The sequence below is a fragment of the Lupinus angustifolius genome, chromosome LG13 (genome assembly GCF_001865875.1).
Source record: "Lupinus angustifolius cultivar Tanjil chromosome LG13, LupAngTanjil_v1.0, whole genome shotgun sequence".
Lineage (NCBI taxonomy): Eukaryota > Viridiplantae > Streptophyta > Magnoliopsida > Fabales > Fabaceae > Lupinus > Lupinus angustifolius.
In genome coordinates, this window is record NC_032021.1 from 13,548,169 (window position 1) to 13,567,083 (window position 18,915).

Sequence of the window (18,915 nt, forward strand, 5' to 3'; positions counted from 1 at the left end):
ATATCGTGCAAGGTCCTGAAAGAGAAGTATCTAGAGGATTCGTACATGATGTATGCTTGAAGTAAGCCTTATGTTTCACCGATCAGGAGGAGTATTGTGAAAGCAACCATTAAACTAAGAGAATGATTCAATTTGCAGTTTGGAGTTGGTGAACAACCATTATAATATGATCATTGGACCGGTATGAGTAAGTTATGCACAATGGTCAATTTTGTTAATCTTACCTTCCCTATTTCCCCTTGCCATAACCCCAATGGAAACCTTCAAATCCTATAGTGTCACTCCCTTCATGTTCATTAAGATCCCATAGGAAAATCTTTTCTAAAGTATTATCTAGACCATGTCTTCCAAAAACATTATTGTGATATTCCTCCAACCCTATATGAGGTGTTTAAGCATTAATCACATTAAACATGTATGCCTTCACTATACACTTTAAGGTTATGATCATATATCCTACTCTTTTTCCATTCACCATATTCTTCTTCAATTCTTTATCAACAATTATACTCATCTCATTTCTCAATCTTATCTTCTTGGTGTACCACACTTAAAACGTGAAGAATCTAATTCTCTTGTCTTTCCCTGATCCACTTAGTTTCCTATATGTACATAAAATTTGATCCTTCTAATCATGTGTCTACTATTTTCATTGATTTGCTTATAAGAGTGGCTCTATTTCGCGTTCTGATTCATATCCTAGAGTGAAGAACCAGGTTCTTTACCCACACTCATTCAAACAAATACATGAACCCTTATTTTTCCCTATATCCATACAGCAATGCAATGATCCTTATTCCTTTCACAATGTACCCAAACGATACATTGCATATGGGCAACAACCTAACATTAGTATTACCAAATCGTTGATCCATGTCATAGAAAACAAAGTTTTACATTGATTGTTGACTTTGTAACATACCATTTACCATCAAGAACGTTTTCAAAAATCACCCTCTAATGCATGTTCATCAATTGCTAACACCATCACAGTTGAAGCATCTTAAACTGCCTAAATTCTCTATTCAAGTGGTAACAAGAGAGAGAAAAATTTGAGCATGCATACACATATCTATGAGGCCCTATATGTTATATTGCAGAACATTCATTGAAATTTCACATTTTGCTCAATACAGGTATAGAAAACTAATTCAATGTTACAATATAACAAAATACCCACACTAAAGTTTCATTCAACTGATAGAAAATGGAAACAGAGACTACATGTGCCTCAAAGGCAAATTTTGCACTGTTTCCTCATACCCAACAAAAGAAGTATAGATAAGGCTTAAAAATGGTGGTGTGCACTGCAATATAGAAGGCATAAACATATAAAATCCAACACAAATTTCAATTGCACATTTTGAAGTATCAATCCAAACATGGATGCAAAGACTAAACTTTCAGATTCTAAATTTTGAACCAGGGATTATTATGATGTAACCTGGAACTACTACTTTGCAGCTAAAATGAGACATGTTCTCAAGGAACATTCATAACTTGAATTGACTGCAACATATCCGAGACAGCGATGACTAGATCCCCGGATTTGATCAAATTTCTCGCCTTAAGCAACGAAAAGGTTTTATTGAGATTTGTCTCCATATCATCAGAGAAGCTCAGTCGAAATGGTATAAGACCCCACTGGAGGTTCAGACGCCTACGCACAGATGGTGTGGTAGTAAAAGCAAAGATTGGGCAGTCAGGACGGCAACGTGATAGCAGAGATGCCATGTGCCCTGTCTTTGTGAAGACAAAAAGAGCGTCCACCTCTAAAATATTCGCTGCAGAATTTAGAAGTCAGAAAACCAGGTGTGAGTAACCAGTAATTAATCATGGTAGTAGTGTTTTCAAAAATGAAAAATTTGAACTCAATACCCTCATCAATCAGTGTGCCAAGAACACAGCAAACCTCATTTAAGTTATTGAAAGAAACTCAGCAAAAGACAACAATGTAAAATTATTAATGCAAAGACAATGAAACATATAAGTTTCTCTAATCATAAATTTCCTTAAGCATGTATCTTGTTTTAGGCATTATTATCATGATAAATAAACATCCACCAATTGGTAAAGCATACATATGCTGATGCTAGAATTCAAATGAAATAGATAAGTTATAAATCTTTGTCAAAATAAGAAGAAAACAACAATGGTGTAAACCATAGAAAACGTACGAACAAAACAAGGAAAAATTAACAAGCAAGCAGAAATTCGAGATTTGATGTCTGCTTACCCATCTTTGCAGCTGAATTGCAGATCTCTTCAGATATATTTTCTGAATGAGATGTCCCAATTGAAGGGTGTGCAATAGTTTCATATCGTTTCTGTTCCCTCCACCACCTTTCAATTCTCAAACTCACACTCCTTAAGACAGTTAGGGACTTCTCGGGGAATTGGCCCATGGCTGACTCACCTGAAAGCATCAATGCATCAGCTCGTTGTCTGACTGCTTCAGAAACATCTGCTACTTCAGCTCTTGTAGGTGTAGGATATTCAATCATTGACTCGAGAAGCTGAGAGGCAACAATAACAGGCTTATTCAGCTGCCTGCAAAGTTGAACAATCCTCTCTTGGGTAGCCGGAACCTGTTCTAAAGGAATCTGAGCACCTAAGTCTCCTCTTGCTACCATAGCTCCATCAGATACTTGAATGATCTCCTCCAAGTTTTTCACTGAGTCAATACTTTCTATCTTTGCAATGAGAGCAATGTCACTGCATCACCACAACACATTACCATGGTCTTCATTATTAGCATTGTAGCATACACTAAAAAAATGAAACAAAGCCAATTTGATAACAGCATAAAATAGACAGTAAAAACAATGAAAAGTGCATGTAATTGACACTGGTGAGTTCAGAAGCTTATACTTTATGCTCATTTACAATAACTACAGGCAAAAAGAATATGCTTTTATGCTATCCGAGTATCATACAAACATTTTATTGATAATTCAAAATCATAATACTCTTGTACTTTTAGTTGCCTTGGTTTGGCAGCATATCAAGGAGTAGTAGTTTAACTGTTTTAAGTTTCTTGCATCAAGCCTTAAATATTAGTTCCATCAAAGTAGAGATAATTGTTTATCAAACAGTGATGAAGCAATCTCATGTTACCGTCAATAGTGCTATTAGAGAAAGAAACATCAATGCTCCTTTCTGTTCTGTTTAGCTTTCTTCTATACCTAATGGTTCATACATATTCCTTTATCTCTTTGGTTGCTCTCCTGCAGTTAATTAGTTCAAAGTAATGTGATATTTTATTCCAACTGTAAAAAAATCTCAGTTTCCATCAGAGGTTCTCATGAGTTCTCGAAGCTGCCAACTAACCTACAAGATTCAACTCCAGTTGAATCATGGTTCCACTAATGTTACTCAAATTCAAGTATATGAGGATAAAGTAATCCCTACATGATTGATTCAAAAAATCCCCATAAAAGAGACAGAAAAATATCAATAGGATTAGCCTACAGAAAAATAATGAGCCTACGTTCATGGTCTTTCAATTTAGAAAAAAATATAGGGCAAGCCAATGCACGAGACTCCGACCTAGAGGGGTCTAGGGATGAAAGATGTATGCAGTCTTACCCTCGCAAGCAAAGACATAGTTTCCAGAATTTGATCCCATGGCCTCCAGGTCACAAGCAAACAACCTTACCATTGCGCCGAGGCTCTCTCTCCATTTATAAAAAAATATAGGATATAATAAAATCACTCCTACTCAAAGATTTTAAAATAAAATAAAAAGGTGATGTAGAACTAAGATGCATAACAGATGAGTCGCAATACAAAAGAGGAGTGCTGCTTGTCAATAGTGAAACAATCATAACACTAAAAATAATATAAAGATGGCAGCACATACCTATTAGGAGATCGTGCATCAATATAGCTTCTAAGATGATTAATAACTTCAGCAGTCTTGACAAACGAAATAGCAATGAAATCAACACCCTCAGAAATACCAAAATCAATGTCTAACCAGTCCTGGATATAGAAAATCAGATTGAGAACGATAAAAAAGGTAACTCAATTAGTATGGGCAATTTTCTGAACATAGGAAATATAGTACAAAATCATCAACAATCTGAAGTCTAAACATACATAGTTCAAGCACAAAACTCAAAAATTGAATAGATGATGTAACTTTATAATTCAGTGTAGACATGAGGTGTCTGCCCTGCTCTTGATAGGAAAATGTAATATTATGAGGAGAGCATCACCGCATAATTGTAAAATTGCCGGTTTAACTGTTGATTTCCATATGGAAGTGGCCTATGCCACTGGTGGTTTACCCATGGAGATAGCCTGTCAGCTTGTAGATGGAAATTGGTAGTGCAATAGAATAGACAATTTTGAAATCGGAACAATTACACACACAAAAACAGTAATGTGACCAAAACTGCAGTTTAATTTGATTCGACATCAGTGTAGACAGCTTTTAACAATTTTCTAAACAGATGATATGAATCACGGATAGAGTACATTGGCACTTGATGAAGATTAAACCCACTACTGTAATAATTCAAAAATACTCTTTTAATACATAATTTGAGAAAGCTGAATATTTTGGTCAACTATCCAAAAAGGTAATATTAATATAGCAAAGTGCTTTCAGTTAAGAAAGGGAAACAAAAAAGAAAGCAAGGGACCACTGCACAAATTACCATACCAAAAGCATCCAAGCCTTTTCCGACTAGTTGGGACCGGCTACATGGATCAAGCAATATAACATAAATCATGTCTAAAGACAAACCGTTTACAATTAAGTCCTTCTTAATGGTCTCTACTATAGTTTTTCTTGCTCTTCCTGTACATCTAGTGATTGGGCTACCCTCTATCTGATATAACTTTCCAGTAGACTTCTACATGTGTTCTTTACCATGCCAAAAGCATCTAAGATGAGATTCTATCATTTTTTCTACAATAGTTATTACCCAATTTTCTTTAACACAATCACTCTGAATCCTATTTTGTCAGTATATTTACTCATCCAACTCAACATTCTCATCTCTGCTAGACTGAGTTTATTCTCATGTTGGCCTTTCACCATCCCACATTCATGTACAACATATAGTTGTGCAACAAAATTTCCCTCATCCTTGAATGGTGTTTTTTACTACAAATAACACCCATAACACTCCTTCGTTTATCTATAGCTCGTTTGAATCCTATGATTTACATCTCCCTTATTTCTCTGTTATATTGTGTGATGGAGACGCAAGATACCCAACCCCGAAGTCCAAAACCCAAACCCGAACTCTGCGGGGTTAAAATTAATACTACCATCCCCGACGGGGTACCCGAAATAATTCAAACAGTAGCTGGCTAAAGGCAAATAATTTATAAAACAAAATCAAAGCCAATAAATGAAGCAGTAGCTGGCTAAACAAATAAAAAGTTGTCTTCTTAATTTTCCAATTCAAACTATCTTATTTTGGTTTCTTAAATGGGTTGAAGATAATAAATCATTTACAAAATAATTGTGAAGCAATAGAGGGGTGCAGAAAAAGAATGTTGGTTGAAACCAACATTGAACATGCAAATCCCAACTTCTCTTTACCGTTCCCAAGTCCCAACTTCTGTTTCTAACTTTGGCACAAAATTAGGGTTAGAACTTAAAACAATATATATTAAAATATTAATTTATTAATTGTGATTGGTTCGGGTAGGATACCACATGTGCCCAACCCGAATCCGAAAATTAACATCGGGTAAAACCCGAACCCAATAACAACGGGTTTAACCCGTTAAATTCGAGTTGGGGGTGGGTACCCAAAGGTTCAGTTTTCATTATCATCCCTAACTTAAACTGTGTGACTTATGGTGTATATGGTTCCCAATTTTCACCTCTAAGCAAGAATTTTCACCTCAAAGTTGACCCTTCACACATCCGATAGTTATATGCAATAAGCTTCCATCTTTTCATTAGAAAAACTCTACTATGCTTACTTCACACATCCGATACTATGCTTACTTTGCTAATATTTGATGTTTTGGCCATGTCTTTCAAAAGTGACCTTGGACAATAATATCACAGCATTAGTAAGGATTGGCATATTTTCTGAAGGCATTTTGCAAAAAACATTATCACAAAAATAGGGGTTAGACTCCCTATATCATATAATTTTTATTTTCCCTACCAGAAAAGTTAACAATAAACTGACGCAAAATAAGTAATGATGAAAAGGAAAATGCATTGACAACCTTTGAAGAGATTGTAGGGAGCATGGAATTCTTTTCTCGTACAACACTCCCGTTCCTCCAGAAAGTAAGATTGGCTCTTGGCAGCAATAACCCAGGATCAGTACAACGACACTTAACATCTGGGCCTATTTTTTCAATCACCTCAAACCTAACCATTCCTCCATCCAACAAAAGCTCATCCCCAACTTTGACATCTGTGGTATATTAAATTTCAGTTCAAAGTAATTAAAAACAAATATCATAAAAAGTTAACAAATAAGAAAAACTAAGGGCGTAAAACATAACGGCTCATGAGAAACAAAAATTTCTTCATCAGATTATTCAGAAATGTTAACCTTCAGCAAAACCCTCATAATTTACATTGATGGTGTGCTCTGGAAGAGTCGAATCAAAGGCTCTAACACTGAAAGTCCAGATCTCACCATCCTACAATAGAGTATTCCAAGCTCACAAAAATTATTAATCTTGAAATCCATACAAATCAACCATTCAATTTAATCAACCACATGGATCCTTTCATTTAATGACCGAGACTGTTGTCATCAATTTGTTTCTTAATTTTCTTCTGAACACCTTATCACAATTAAACATCTGTGCATGATACACTCATACTATTGTTGATCAAATATCTAGAATTTAAAAATTAAATAAAAATCAATATCAATAAACAAATGAAAGAGTAGAAAACAACTTAAGTATCTATATCATGAAATCTGGATAGTAAGTCAAATGTGATAGCGGTAGGCCAGTTGCACCTCAGAGGTTTCCGGCCCTTCCATGCGACGAAATGGAGATTAGCAGTGCGGCTGGCCATCATGCCGATCACGGGTCGATAGCGGTGATTTCGTGCCCCAAATCGCGGGTCAGTACCCACTCCAACATGTCTGTTAGTAGAACCCGGATTTTGAGGAAAAAGTTCATTTTACTAATACCTGGCATGGCTTTATAAGCAATTTAACCCTCCCCTTCCCTCCCTTTTACAAAATATGTTAGCTGCTTCAGTAAAAACGGAAGAGCCAGCCGCAGCAGGGCCACTTCTTCCCCTCTTTACACGTTCTGCACTTTTCAGCCACTCACTAAGTGGTTGATTACACTTTACCCCACCCCACTAAGTGGAAACCTCATGCAATGAGCAGTCCCTTTTTGTTATGTGTAGGTGTAGGGTATAAAGTACTTATATTTCCCCCTTAGCTGTAGCGGCATGTTAACTGTTAACCCATTGATTTACAATGTCAATGTAACAAGTAAATACCCAATCTCCTCCAGGCATAAAAAAAATCCTCTAGTCTAGTTCCTCAAAAATGATTTTTTTTTTCTTCAAATTTAGTCCTTTAGAATATCAAATGTCAATCAAATTAGTCCATGACAGAGACACATGTGCCCCTAAAATTTATCCCGAAAAGGATAAATTTGACTGATATTTGAGATTTTAAGTGCCAAATTGATTTTTCATCATCTTTCACATCTCATGGACTAAATTGAAGCTCTTTTTCTACCAACAAAGAATTCCAGTATTAACTGACCAATAATTAAAGAGGATAATATATATGCACTAAGTGTAAAGATATATACACAATCACTACATCATGAGTCAAGACTACTTTTTTGAAGAGTCAATGATGATTAAACATGAATATGACATTTTTCTCGGAATTAAATCATCATTAACCAATGTAAGTAACAATAACAAAGATTTTCAACACAAAAAAAAAGAAAGAAAAGAAGAAAAAAAACATTACAATATTACCTCAGCTTTTGCAGAAGAAACACCACCAAGATCACCCATATGAATCTCGCTACCTTCAGTATCCATCATAACAGCCACAGCATAACCCTTCTCATGGTTAAGCCTCCGAACACGTTCAATCACCATCTTATGCCATTCCCTCGTTCCATGACACATATTGATTCTAGCCACGTTCATTCCTCCAACCGCAAGTGCCTCAAGTTGTTCGAACCCACACGTTACTGGTCCAATGGTGCATACCAACTTCGTTCTCCTCGTGCTGCGGAACCCATTTTCCTTCAGCTCCGTTTCAGTGACCGCGTCAACCTCGATGGAGGTTAAGTCCGTGGCGGCGGAGGCGACGGCGGAATGTGACGGTGATGGGTGGTTTTGGGAGCGGAGAGAAAGGTTGGATTTTGAGATGATGGGGGAGTATGAATGGAAGGTGGGTTTTGGAGTTGGGTGGTGGATGAAGGAGAAAGTGGGATTTGGGGTGAGGAGTTGGAGAGATTGTGACATGGTGGTGATGGAGTTTCGGCGACGGTGGTGGTGGCGGCGGAGAGAATGAGAATGGTGGCGGCGGAGAGAACAAGAGGGGTGTGAGAGAAAGGGACTTGAAGTTGTCGCTCAACAAATAGGATTGTGATGTGAGACAAAGGTTTATGGGAAGATAGAATATGATGATGATGATTTACATTTACATTGGCATTGTTGAAATGGTAAATTGTTGAGAAAAAGGGTGGGCACATTTAATATTTTAATATCTATTATTTTTTATTGCTTTAATTCAATGAATTGTCTATTATTGATAAAGATCTAAGTAGTTCTAGTATAAACTTTAAAATCGATGAGATTGAGCCAAACTAAAAAATAATGATTTGGTTTGCCTATGATGGAGCAGTCTAAAATTAGCTTGATTTACATTTATGTAGATTTAAAAACAGCTCGAATTAAACCACATTTAAAAAGATAAAACTTAGGTACAGTATCTTAGGAGCTACTAGTACAGGTAATTTATTAGAGAATGATATGTGGATTTTTTTATTTTATAAATCATGCTTATAACTTTACTCATTATCTCTTTAATTATTTACTCAAAATTGTCAACTCCTTCACTTGAATGTTTCCCATATGCACTCACCATGGACATCTTTCCCAAATGTATATTCTCTCATTTTCTCTCAAATTTAAAATATAGTAATAACACATATAGGGGAAAATGAACAAAAGACAAAGAAATGAAATAAAGGATCCACATTGAATTAAAAAAAACAATGAAAGAAAGGGACCGAGGGGTAATTCTTTGTCCGCCATATTTTCCAGTTTTACTTTAGCGGATAATCAAACATATGAAAGAAGAAAGGCTAAAATCCTGTAACAATATATCATTTGTTATCTCGTTAATTATGTATAAAAAATCCAATTAAATTTGGAAAACCTAATGCCTTATGAAAGAAAAAACACCGAAAAATGGGAGTATATACATATGGAAAGATGTCCATGGTGAGAGTATATGGAAGCATTTAGGTGAAGGAGTTCGGAGTTCACAATTTTGAGAAAAAAATCAAAGAGAGAATAAGGAGAGTCATAAGCCTTGTATATAGAGTAAAAAAAGTCTACATGTCATCCGATTATATGATACCTATACCACCGGCACCTAAAGTACTACACCTAAATTTTGTCGTTTAAAAATATTTCCATTATATAATATAAGTAAAGGAGTAAAGGAAATCTCATATTGATTCAATTATTTTTCATATTTGCAACTTGACTCCTTTAAATATATAGTAAATGTTATTTTAGTGCCTTATGTTTTTTGACCTTATCAACTTTGTCTCTTAAAAATTGAATAACTTAAAACAGTACCCAAATTTTTTAACTATGGGTCAAATTTGTCTATGTCAAGTATTATAAAACATGCTAAAAAGTACTAATTTGATTCATAGTTAAAATTTTTTGAAACCATTTTAGGTTTTTAATTTTTGGGTCAAATTAGGGACTGAAATGAACATTTACTCCTAAATGTATTGATCTTATTATTATTACATTATATGAAAGTTGATTTTGTTGTTGTCATGTCATTATAAAAAATTAAATTTATTTTCATAATTGTGATTGCATGTTATTTCTTATTTGTGTGATTTTGTTTATGTGAGAAATTATAAATGTTAATTTTTATCGAATAAATATGTTCATGAGTTTTCTTACTTCCTAAAAAAAGTAGGCATGATTGATTTAATATGTTACATATTTTATATTTACTCTTCACGAATAATTACTGATTTGAAATTCTAATATTAGAAAACTTGAATGAAAATATTTAGCATATTTAGAACATTAATAATCACTGTACTTTATAATCAATAGTATACCAAATATATAATAATTAAAAGTTCCTTTTTATTAGCATAAAATCTTGATAATTTTCCTAAAAAAACGTTTCTATTATGGATATCTGCAAACTTTAAATTAACTCTTTAAAATTTGTTACTTTCTTCCCTAAAATATATGTATCATCATAAAAGATCTCCAATGTAGTGCCATTGAGATGTTATGTAAATGGTCTGCCATTTCTTATTTTAGGCAATATAATATGAGAAGTAAGAATATATTATCATGTTGGCATTTGAACATTATTTCCTCATTTTGATTGTACTAGTTTTTTGTCAATTTTTTAATATGATTTGTGTTATGCATATGAATTATGTTTTAAATTTTTGAGTATGTTTGTTAGTTTTTTTTTAGCTAAAATGTTAGTTCAAATGGACAAACAGTGCCTTATGAAATTTAGTTTCAAGTTCTGTAAGAAATATTTTTTTAAAAAACAAGCAAACTGTGGAACCGGACTGAACCATTCATGGTAGGTTTGATTCATGAATTGGTCAAACCAAATTGAATCATGTCCTTCTATTTGGTTTATAAATTGGTCAAACCAAATTGAATCATGTCTTTCTATTTGGTTGATGAATTTCCCTGAAATCCGAATCAAACCAAACAGTTATATCACTAATTGATTAAAGAACAAATTCCTTTAGTTATTGCATAGTTTTATCATGAATAATTTTACACTCTCTTCATAATTAAATAAAGAGTGTAATATCTGTACATTGTTGATATAAAGATTTATATATAGTCACTACATTATTCATCATTTATTTGTATTAATTATATTTAACATCAATGAAAATTAAATACAAATAGTGGATAATGAGCGATAACGTAAATATTCATACATTGTAATATTTTTCTCATAAATAAAAAGAAATTGTTACCACACAAGTTGATCTGGAATATTAGTTAACCTAATCTTATTTTCTTAATCTCATCTTACAAACAAATTGCATTACCTAAATTGTCTTTTGTGATGTTATATAAGAAAGTTTGTGAATAATCTCTTCCCACGTAAAAGCCCCCAAACTTGTTTTAAGGTTAAATAGTTTTAAATACATTGGGAATAACAACTCAAAGTGAATGAAAGGGTATTTTAGGAATGACAGTATGTAATAGTGTGAAATTAATTAAAATTTGATTATATTGTTTAGCACCAGATGTCGCCAAATACACTTATATTTTAGTACACATAATGTGTTTTAGTACATTTCTCATTACACTGTTCATCTCATATTACTTATCTAACCTATAACCTTTATATAGGTTGGTTGGATAAGAATATGATGTATTAAAGTGTGTCGCAAATTAATAAGAGGAAAGAAAAACAGAAAAAATATTTAATATTTTTTTAATTATATGACATGTGTTCATTAGTTTGAACATTGTTTATGACAATAAATCCTTGTCAAGTTTGGTTGAGAACTATCGGAAGTCAATATCATAGATATCAACAATAGAATTGATCCCTTCTATACATTCGACATCGACTCACTTTTCTCTTTTAGATTTCCTCCATTTTTTGTCTCATTTAGTTCAAATTAGATCAAATATTGGTGCTCTATCTGTTTAGTGTATTCAAGTAAGATGTCTCACATTGTGAAAAAGTAGATGAGTTAAAGAGTATGTAAGTGGGTGGACTCATAGACCTAATGCCTTAAGGTTTGGTACAAGATGTGATGTATCACTTATGATTCTCTACTCTTCCCATACCTCATTAATAATGAAACTCCCTGGCGGTTGCAGGTTCCCCGGTTGCAGTCTAGTCTAACAAATGGTATTAGAGCGTATGTTCTAAATTTTATGATTCTCCTCCAATTTTTGTATGAACCTTAATTTTAATTTGAGGATTTTTTCCTACTTTCACTGTAATGTTATGAAAACGGGGAATATCTGAATTGATCATTTATGCTCCATCTTAATGGTGTTGAATTCACTATTTGCCGCACATGTTCTGTTGAATTCACTCTCTAAATTTTAAATGTATATACATTACCTCAAGTTCCATTGCCCACATTATTGGAATCATGTACCTGTGCATTGTTGCATTAAAGTTTCACTGCTTGCACTTTTTGTTTTCTCTCTTATGCATATAACATTGCATATGTATTTGGTTGATTTATCCTTTGGCTTTGAATAACAGTGCAAATATAACAAGAATAGTATTTATTCATATAACATTTGCAACACTGAATGCCACTATATCTACATTTAGACCTATATATATCTAAGCATTATTGTTACATGTTCCCCCTCTATGAATATATGTATATATGTTTTATGGATAGTTATGGTTTGATCAAATATATACACAAGTTATACTCTATATATTTTAATATATGCATGAATATATTTGATTTGGAAATTATATTTGTTAATTATAAAAGAGATCAAATCTAAAAGTTTTAATTCCAAAATTGTTTTTATAATGAACTTATTGTTTTCTTTGAGGATCATACGATCAAATATGTTCAAAAGAAAAACCATTGCAAGTCTAAAGTTCACATTATTCATGGAGAGAGATTCCTCAACGTCACAGATCCTGATCATCAGATAGATCTAGAACAGATAGACCAACAAGCAGATCATGCTCACACAGAACTTGACCAGATTAATGAAGAGTCAGATCATGATGAAGTGGTGGTAGACACACAAATCCATCAAGAACCCGAGCTAGTAGGGCATCATATGAAAGTTGAACTGAGGCGCTCCGGAAAAGGCAGAATACATTCTTCAAAGTATCCTGAAAAATATTATATCATATTGACATATAATAGTAACCTCGAGACTTCTCAGAAGCTTTGTAGACAACTGATAAAGAATAATGGAGTAAAGCCATAGAAAATGAGATGAACTCATTACATGAGAACCACACTTATGATCTTGTGGATTTGCCAAAAGGAAGAAAAGCCTTGAAAAACAAATGGGTTTATAGGCTTAAAGTTGAAGAAGGAAGCTCAAGACCATGGTATAAAGCTCATATTGTTGTGAAAGGAGGCAATCAGAAAAAAGATTTGATTTTCATGAGATATTCTAACGAGTCGTGAAGTATTCCTCCATAAGAGTAGCATTCAGTCTAGTAGCTAGCCTAGACTTCGAAATTGAATAACTTGATGTCAAAACAACTTTCTTACATGGAGACATCAAATAAGAAATCTATACGGAGCAACCAGAAGGTTATGTAGAACCAGACAAGGAACACTTAGTGTGTCGTCTGAATAAGAGTTTATATGGTCTGAAGCAAGCATCAGACAGTGGTACAAGAAGTTTGAAATACAGTTTCAAGAAGACAACTGGTGATCATTGTGTATTTATCAAAAGGTACGAAGATGGAAACTTTATTAACCTCCTATTATATGTTGATGATTAGAGGTGGCAATACGGGCCAACCCGACCCGTCTTTGGCCCACCCAAAATATGGGATGGCCCGACCCGAACCTTATTGCTAAAAAGGCTCAAAATGTCAGTGCAACCCATATTTGACAGGGCTAGCAAGTCGGCAAGCTGACCCATTTTTTTTTAAGCACACATTTATAATCAACTTAATCACAATTTCAAAAATAAATAATCATCACGCCTCATAAATGTCTTTTAAAACAAAAAATCACAAACCAAAATCCATAATCTAACAATAACATATCCTCTTAGTTTAAAACTTGTAAGTTCTAAACAATAAGTCAACATAATCTTAAACTTTTAGACTCCTAGTTCACAATAAAGCTTATAACTCCTAAGTTTTAAACATTAGATACTACAAAAGATAAAATGATTCAATATAGAGTATAAGATAAACTGTGTGCCGGGAGGGAGGGCTAATAAGAATATTACCACAACCTAAAACTTTAAAAAGGAAAAAAAAAGTAGGTCATCTATAGGTAACAAACAATGCATATTTACTTAGATACCATGCAGAATATAAGATAAATGGAATATAAAATGCAAGGTAATCCAGTTCTAACATGAGTACATCACAACAATTAGAACTCTAGAAGTAAAAAAGGAAAAGATAGAATTGAATTATTACACTAAATCTTTTACTCTTCGGAATTAAATTACATAAACCAGTAAAGTTAAATTACATCATCATCACCATATAATATATAGCATTTCTAATATCAACTTAAAAAATGTAGGGGTGGCAATACGGGACAGTCCGGCCTCATCCGGTTTTGCCTTTGGCCCACAAAAATATGGGTTGGCTTGACCCGACCTTTATTGTTAAAAGGGCTCAAATCTCCAGACCGACCTACTAAAAATGTCATTCCAAACGGACTGGCCCATCTGGTCAAACCCATATTGTCATCCCTATTGATGATATGTTAATCATTGGGCATGATAAGACAAAAATTGCTAGTTTGAAGAATGTTTTGAGCAAGTCTTTTGCTATGAAAGACTTGGGATCTGAAAAATAGATCCTTGTAATAAGGATAATCAGAGATCGTTTTAGGAAGTTGTTATGGCTATCACAAGAGAAGTACATTGAGAAAGTTCTCAAGAGATTCAGCATGGATAAGGCAAAGTCTGTTAGTGTTCCACTTGCTGGATATTTCAAGTTAACAACAATGCAATGTCCAACTAGTGATGAAGAAAAGAAAGAAATGAGCAGGATGCCTTATTCCTCTGTGGTAGGAAGCTTAATGTAAGTCATGATTTGTATAAAACCAGATATTGTCCATGTAGTTGGAGTTGTGAGTCGGTTCTTGTCCAATCCCAGTAAAGAGCATTACAAAGCAGTAAAGTGGATATTGAGATATCTGAGGGGAACTAACAAAAGATGTTTATGTTTTGGTAATGAAGATCTTATGTTAGTAGGATACACAGATGCTGATATGGCTGGAGATATAGATTCAAGAAAATCTGCATCAAGTTATCTAACTACCTTTGCAGGGGAAGTTGTATCTTGACAATCCAAGTTACAAAGATGTGTTGCACTATCAACAACTGAAGCAAAGTATATTGCAGCATCTGAAGCTGGCAAGGAGATAAAATATATGAAAAACATCTTGCATGAGCTAGGTCATGTTCAAGATAGATATGTTTTGCACTATGACAACCAAAGTGCAATTCACCTAGCTAAGAATCCTATGTTTCACTCTCGGAAAAGCACATTGATTATCGTTATCATTGGATACGAAATGCTTTGGAGGATGGTAAGTTGTAGCTAGAGAAAATTCATACAAATGACAACTGGTTCGACATGACAACCAAGACAATTTCACTCAAGAAACTAACAAATTGTTGGAGAGGTGCATGACTAGTGATACCCATCAATTAATTCAAGAGGGGGGGGGGATTTGTTGAGAATTCTTCCTAATTGAAGTGGAAGCAAGTCCAATGAATCTTTGTAGATGAACCATTGAGTACGTTCAATGATGGCTATTCCAAGGTCTTGAAATTATTCATTGACTCTTGAGAACTTTGAAGTCTAACTTAGAAAGTTGTAGTAACAATATTCAAGGTATCTTGAAAGTATGACAACAATTTAATTCTCCATCATGTCTTTATGATGAAGCTTTCCTCCCCTTCACTATATAAAGGAGACTTGTGAGGAAGAAATGAACAAGAAAATGAGAAAGCAACATAGAGAGAAAGTGAAAGAGCTTATATTCACTTAGTGTGAGACTTGTATTCCTAGTGAGATACTAGAGAGAGTTTATATTTTCATCCTTTCAGGTCAGATTAAGTGTTATTCTCTTAGTAAGAGAGAGTCAAATATTGTAATCTTACTTTCTACAATGAAGATATTTTCTGGACTAGGTCTCGTGGTTGTTTCTTTCTCACATTGAAGAGGTTTTTCTACGTTAAAAATTATTGGTGTTATTCTTCTACTATTCTCTAATTTCTGTATTCACTTGTCACTTTCGCAAGATCTCATTTTACATCATACAGATGAGAGAAATTGATTCTGAATTTCCCAATACTTTATGCTCAATGAGCGAGTCTTTCCTTCTCTCTGAGTGAGGTCTTCATTCTCGCTAACGAGATGTTTTGCACATTTTCAAGCTCTTCATAGCCCTTTTCCAGCTAGTTGACCTACAATTAAAACATTCATGAGTGTGACTTTGCTAATTGCATACTAAGTCAATTTATACACATTTAGTGATTAAAAATGTATAAGTATGAATAATTTAAGTTAAAAAGGCACCTAAAGTGTGAAACGACACTTATCAACAATTAATGTCTATGTCCCCATTTGAAAATGTATAAATTCATTCGTCAAACCAAATAGTAAAGAATGAGTGATCATCACCAAAATCCATCATTCTCCTAACTAGTATCAACTACCAACAATCCTACATGCAATGTAGAGAATTTTCTTCGAAGCTCAAACAACTACCTTAAGAAATGTCCTGGAATAAGTGACAAATAGCTATTATCAACTTAGTTGTTAAGGCATATTGCTATTATTAACCATACTAGAAGGCCAATCTTTTTTTAGTATTGGATGCTTCCAAATCTAAGTTCAATTAATTGTTAGAAAGAGAAATAGATTGTTGCAACAACACCATTGAACAATTAAATTATGACTGTATTTAATTTTTTTAACCAGGATCAATTTAAATATTTTTACATATAATTTGATTATTTTGATAAAAATGTAATTTTTGAGTAATGTTATTTTATAAAAATGAAATAACGATTATATTAAAATATTTATTTAATAGATAAATGTTATAATATTACATTTTTTAGTATAAAAGTTACCAAGCATTAAAATTCTATATCGGTATTTTGTGACAAAATTACATAAGCAAAATTACTAAGTTAATCATTTAAGTTATTTTTTGATTTGGACGTGTAATATTTTGTTTAATTTTAGTCTCATCGATTAGTTTTTTCTCACAAGTCTTTCAAATGTCAATCAAAACTGACTATTTTGATATCATTAAGTTCAGATTGATAATAAAAATCCATCTATAACATTTATGAATATATGTTATTAAAAAATGATTTTAAGTTATAAAATAGAAATTAACATAAACGGTCGGGTGTTTTGCTCTACCTACACTTGGAATTTTTAGTTTAAATTTATTTTCTAGGAATTTAAAAAATGAGTGTAATATATATGAATTTTCGGTATAAAAAATTATATATACTTAATATATAATGAATTATTTATTTATATTTTTTTTGAAAAATCAATAATTATTAGATATGATTGTTTGATTAATGTATGCAAATGCATAAAAATACTCTCTTAAAATATATACACTTTCAACACTTAAAAACTTATCTAACACCCATCACTCAACCATATTCTCATTTCTCCTATTCCAAATATTTAAGGGCAACCATGGCTAGCTCCACATACTCTTCGTTCATAAAATTTCTACTCAAACTCAGAGAAACAATCATGGCTAGCTCGACCTGGACAGAGGCCAATTTCACAGGCAATTTTAATACTACAAAAATGTACCAAGACCTCAGGGGGTAGAAACAACAGGTAAGTTGGAGGAAACTTTTCTATGGTAATAATGCAAGACCTAGATCTCTCTTTACTTCATGACTTGTTTGCCAATACAGATTGCCTACAAAAGATAGACTGGAAAAATTTGGTATTGAAACAGATGGAAAATGTGTATTTTGCGACAATCTGAAATCACAAGACCACTTTTTTTCATGTTCAAGTGGATGAATATTAATCAAAGGCATGGAGAATGGAAAAATGAGATAACATCGATTGAGAAATACACACAGAGAAAGACCATGTGAAGCAATCTATGTTGGATATTCCTTATGATTGGCGAAATACCAATCCTAGGATCTTGAATTTAATGATACTCACACATATTTATGAATCAAAGGGTGCAGTGTCATACCTGAATCCATGTTCCTGGATGTGCTCCTTTGATCTACGTTTCTTAAAGAGATGTGGTGTGATGGCCTTCCTCAACCAAATCACTGATTCCTCTTGGAACTTGTGTTTTCACTCTGATGGGGAGAGAAGAAAACTAAATTTGATTTGGTGTATTGGGGACCATAACCTTCCTGATGTGTTAACTTATAGGGTTCTCATTATCCCCTATGGGTTAACCTGACCATATTTGTTATTAGCTTTTAGAAATCTAAGGGGTGTCAGTAATTAGATCACTTATAATGTAACCCCGGAATAAATAGCTGATATCATTGTATCAAATATATGATGCTCACCTTAATTAGAAATTTATAATTTCTAACAATCTATTGAAGATTGATATAGCTGCAACTACTTATGCATTATGAAACATGAGAAATTTATGTGTTTTCCAGGGACAAAATGTTAATGTAGACAGTAGCCAAAATATAATTAGAATAATTTGGAATAGAGCTATGGTACATGAAGGGCTAAAAGCTTATTGTGATAAGCTCGTACCTATGTCATCTCTTTTATGACATAGATCAAATATGGATGAGTGACATGGAAATTTCATGCAATGTGATCTCAAACATGTCTATTTCCAACTGGTCCTGCTTTATTCTTTAGTGAGATCGATCCAAAGTCTTTAATTGCAACACAATTGTTACAATGTACAATTTCAAAATGAAACAATAAACCATCAACTTTATTATGCATAAAAAACTGTATATAATATCCAAAGCAAAACATAAAACATATA

The 18,915-nt window shown here is 33.3% G+C and overlaps 1 protein-coding gene across 1 annotated transcript; it reads right to left on the reverse strand.

Annotated features, from left to right (window-relative positions):
• On the reverse strand, window positions 1,122-8,591 carry LOC109325644 (pyruvate kinase isozyme A, chloroplastic-like). The gene is made up of 6 exons (XM_019558124.1): window positions 7,952-8,591; window positions 6,540-6,630; window positions 6,205-6,398; window positions 3,863-3,984; window positions 2,237-2,715; window positions 1,122-1,784 (listed from the first exon to the last, which is right to left on the reverse strand). Exons 1-6 carry the CDS (start codon window positions 8,447-8,449, stop codon window positions 1,483-1,485), a joined length of 1,686 nt encoding a protein of 561 aa, XP_019413669.1. The 5' UTR covers window positions 8,450-8,591; the 3' UTR covers window positions 1,122-1,482.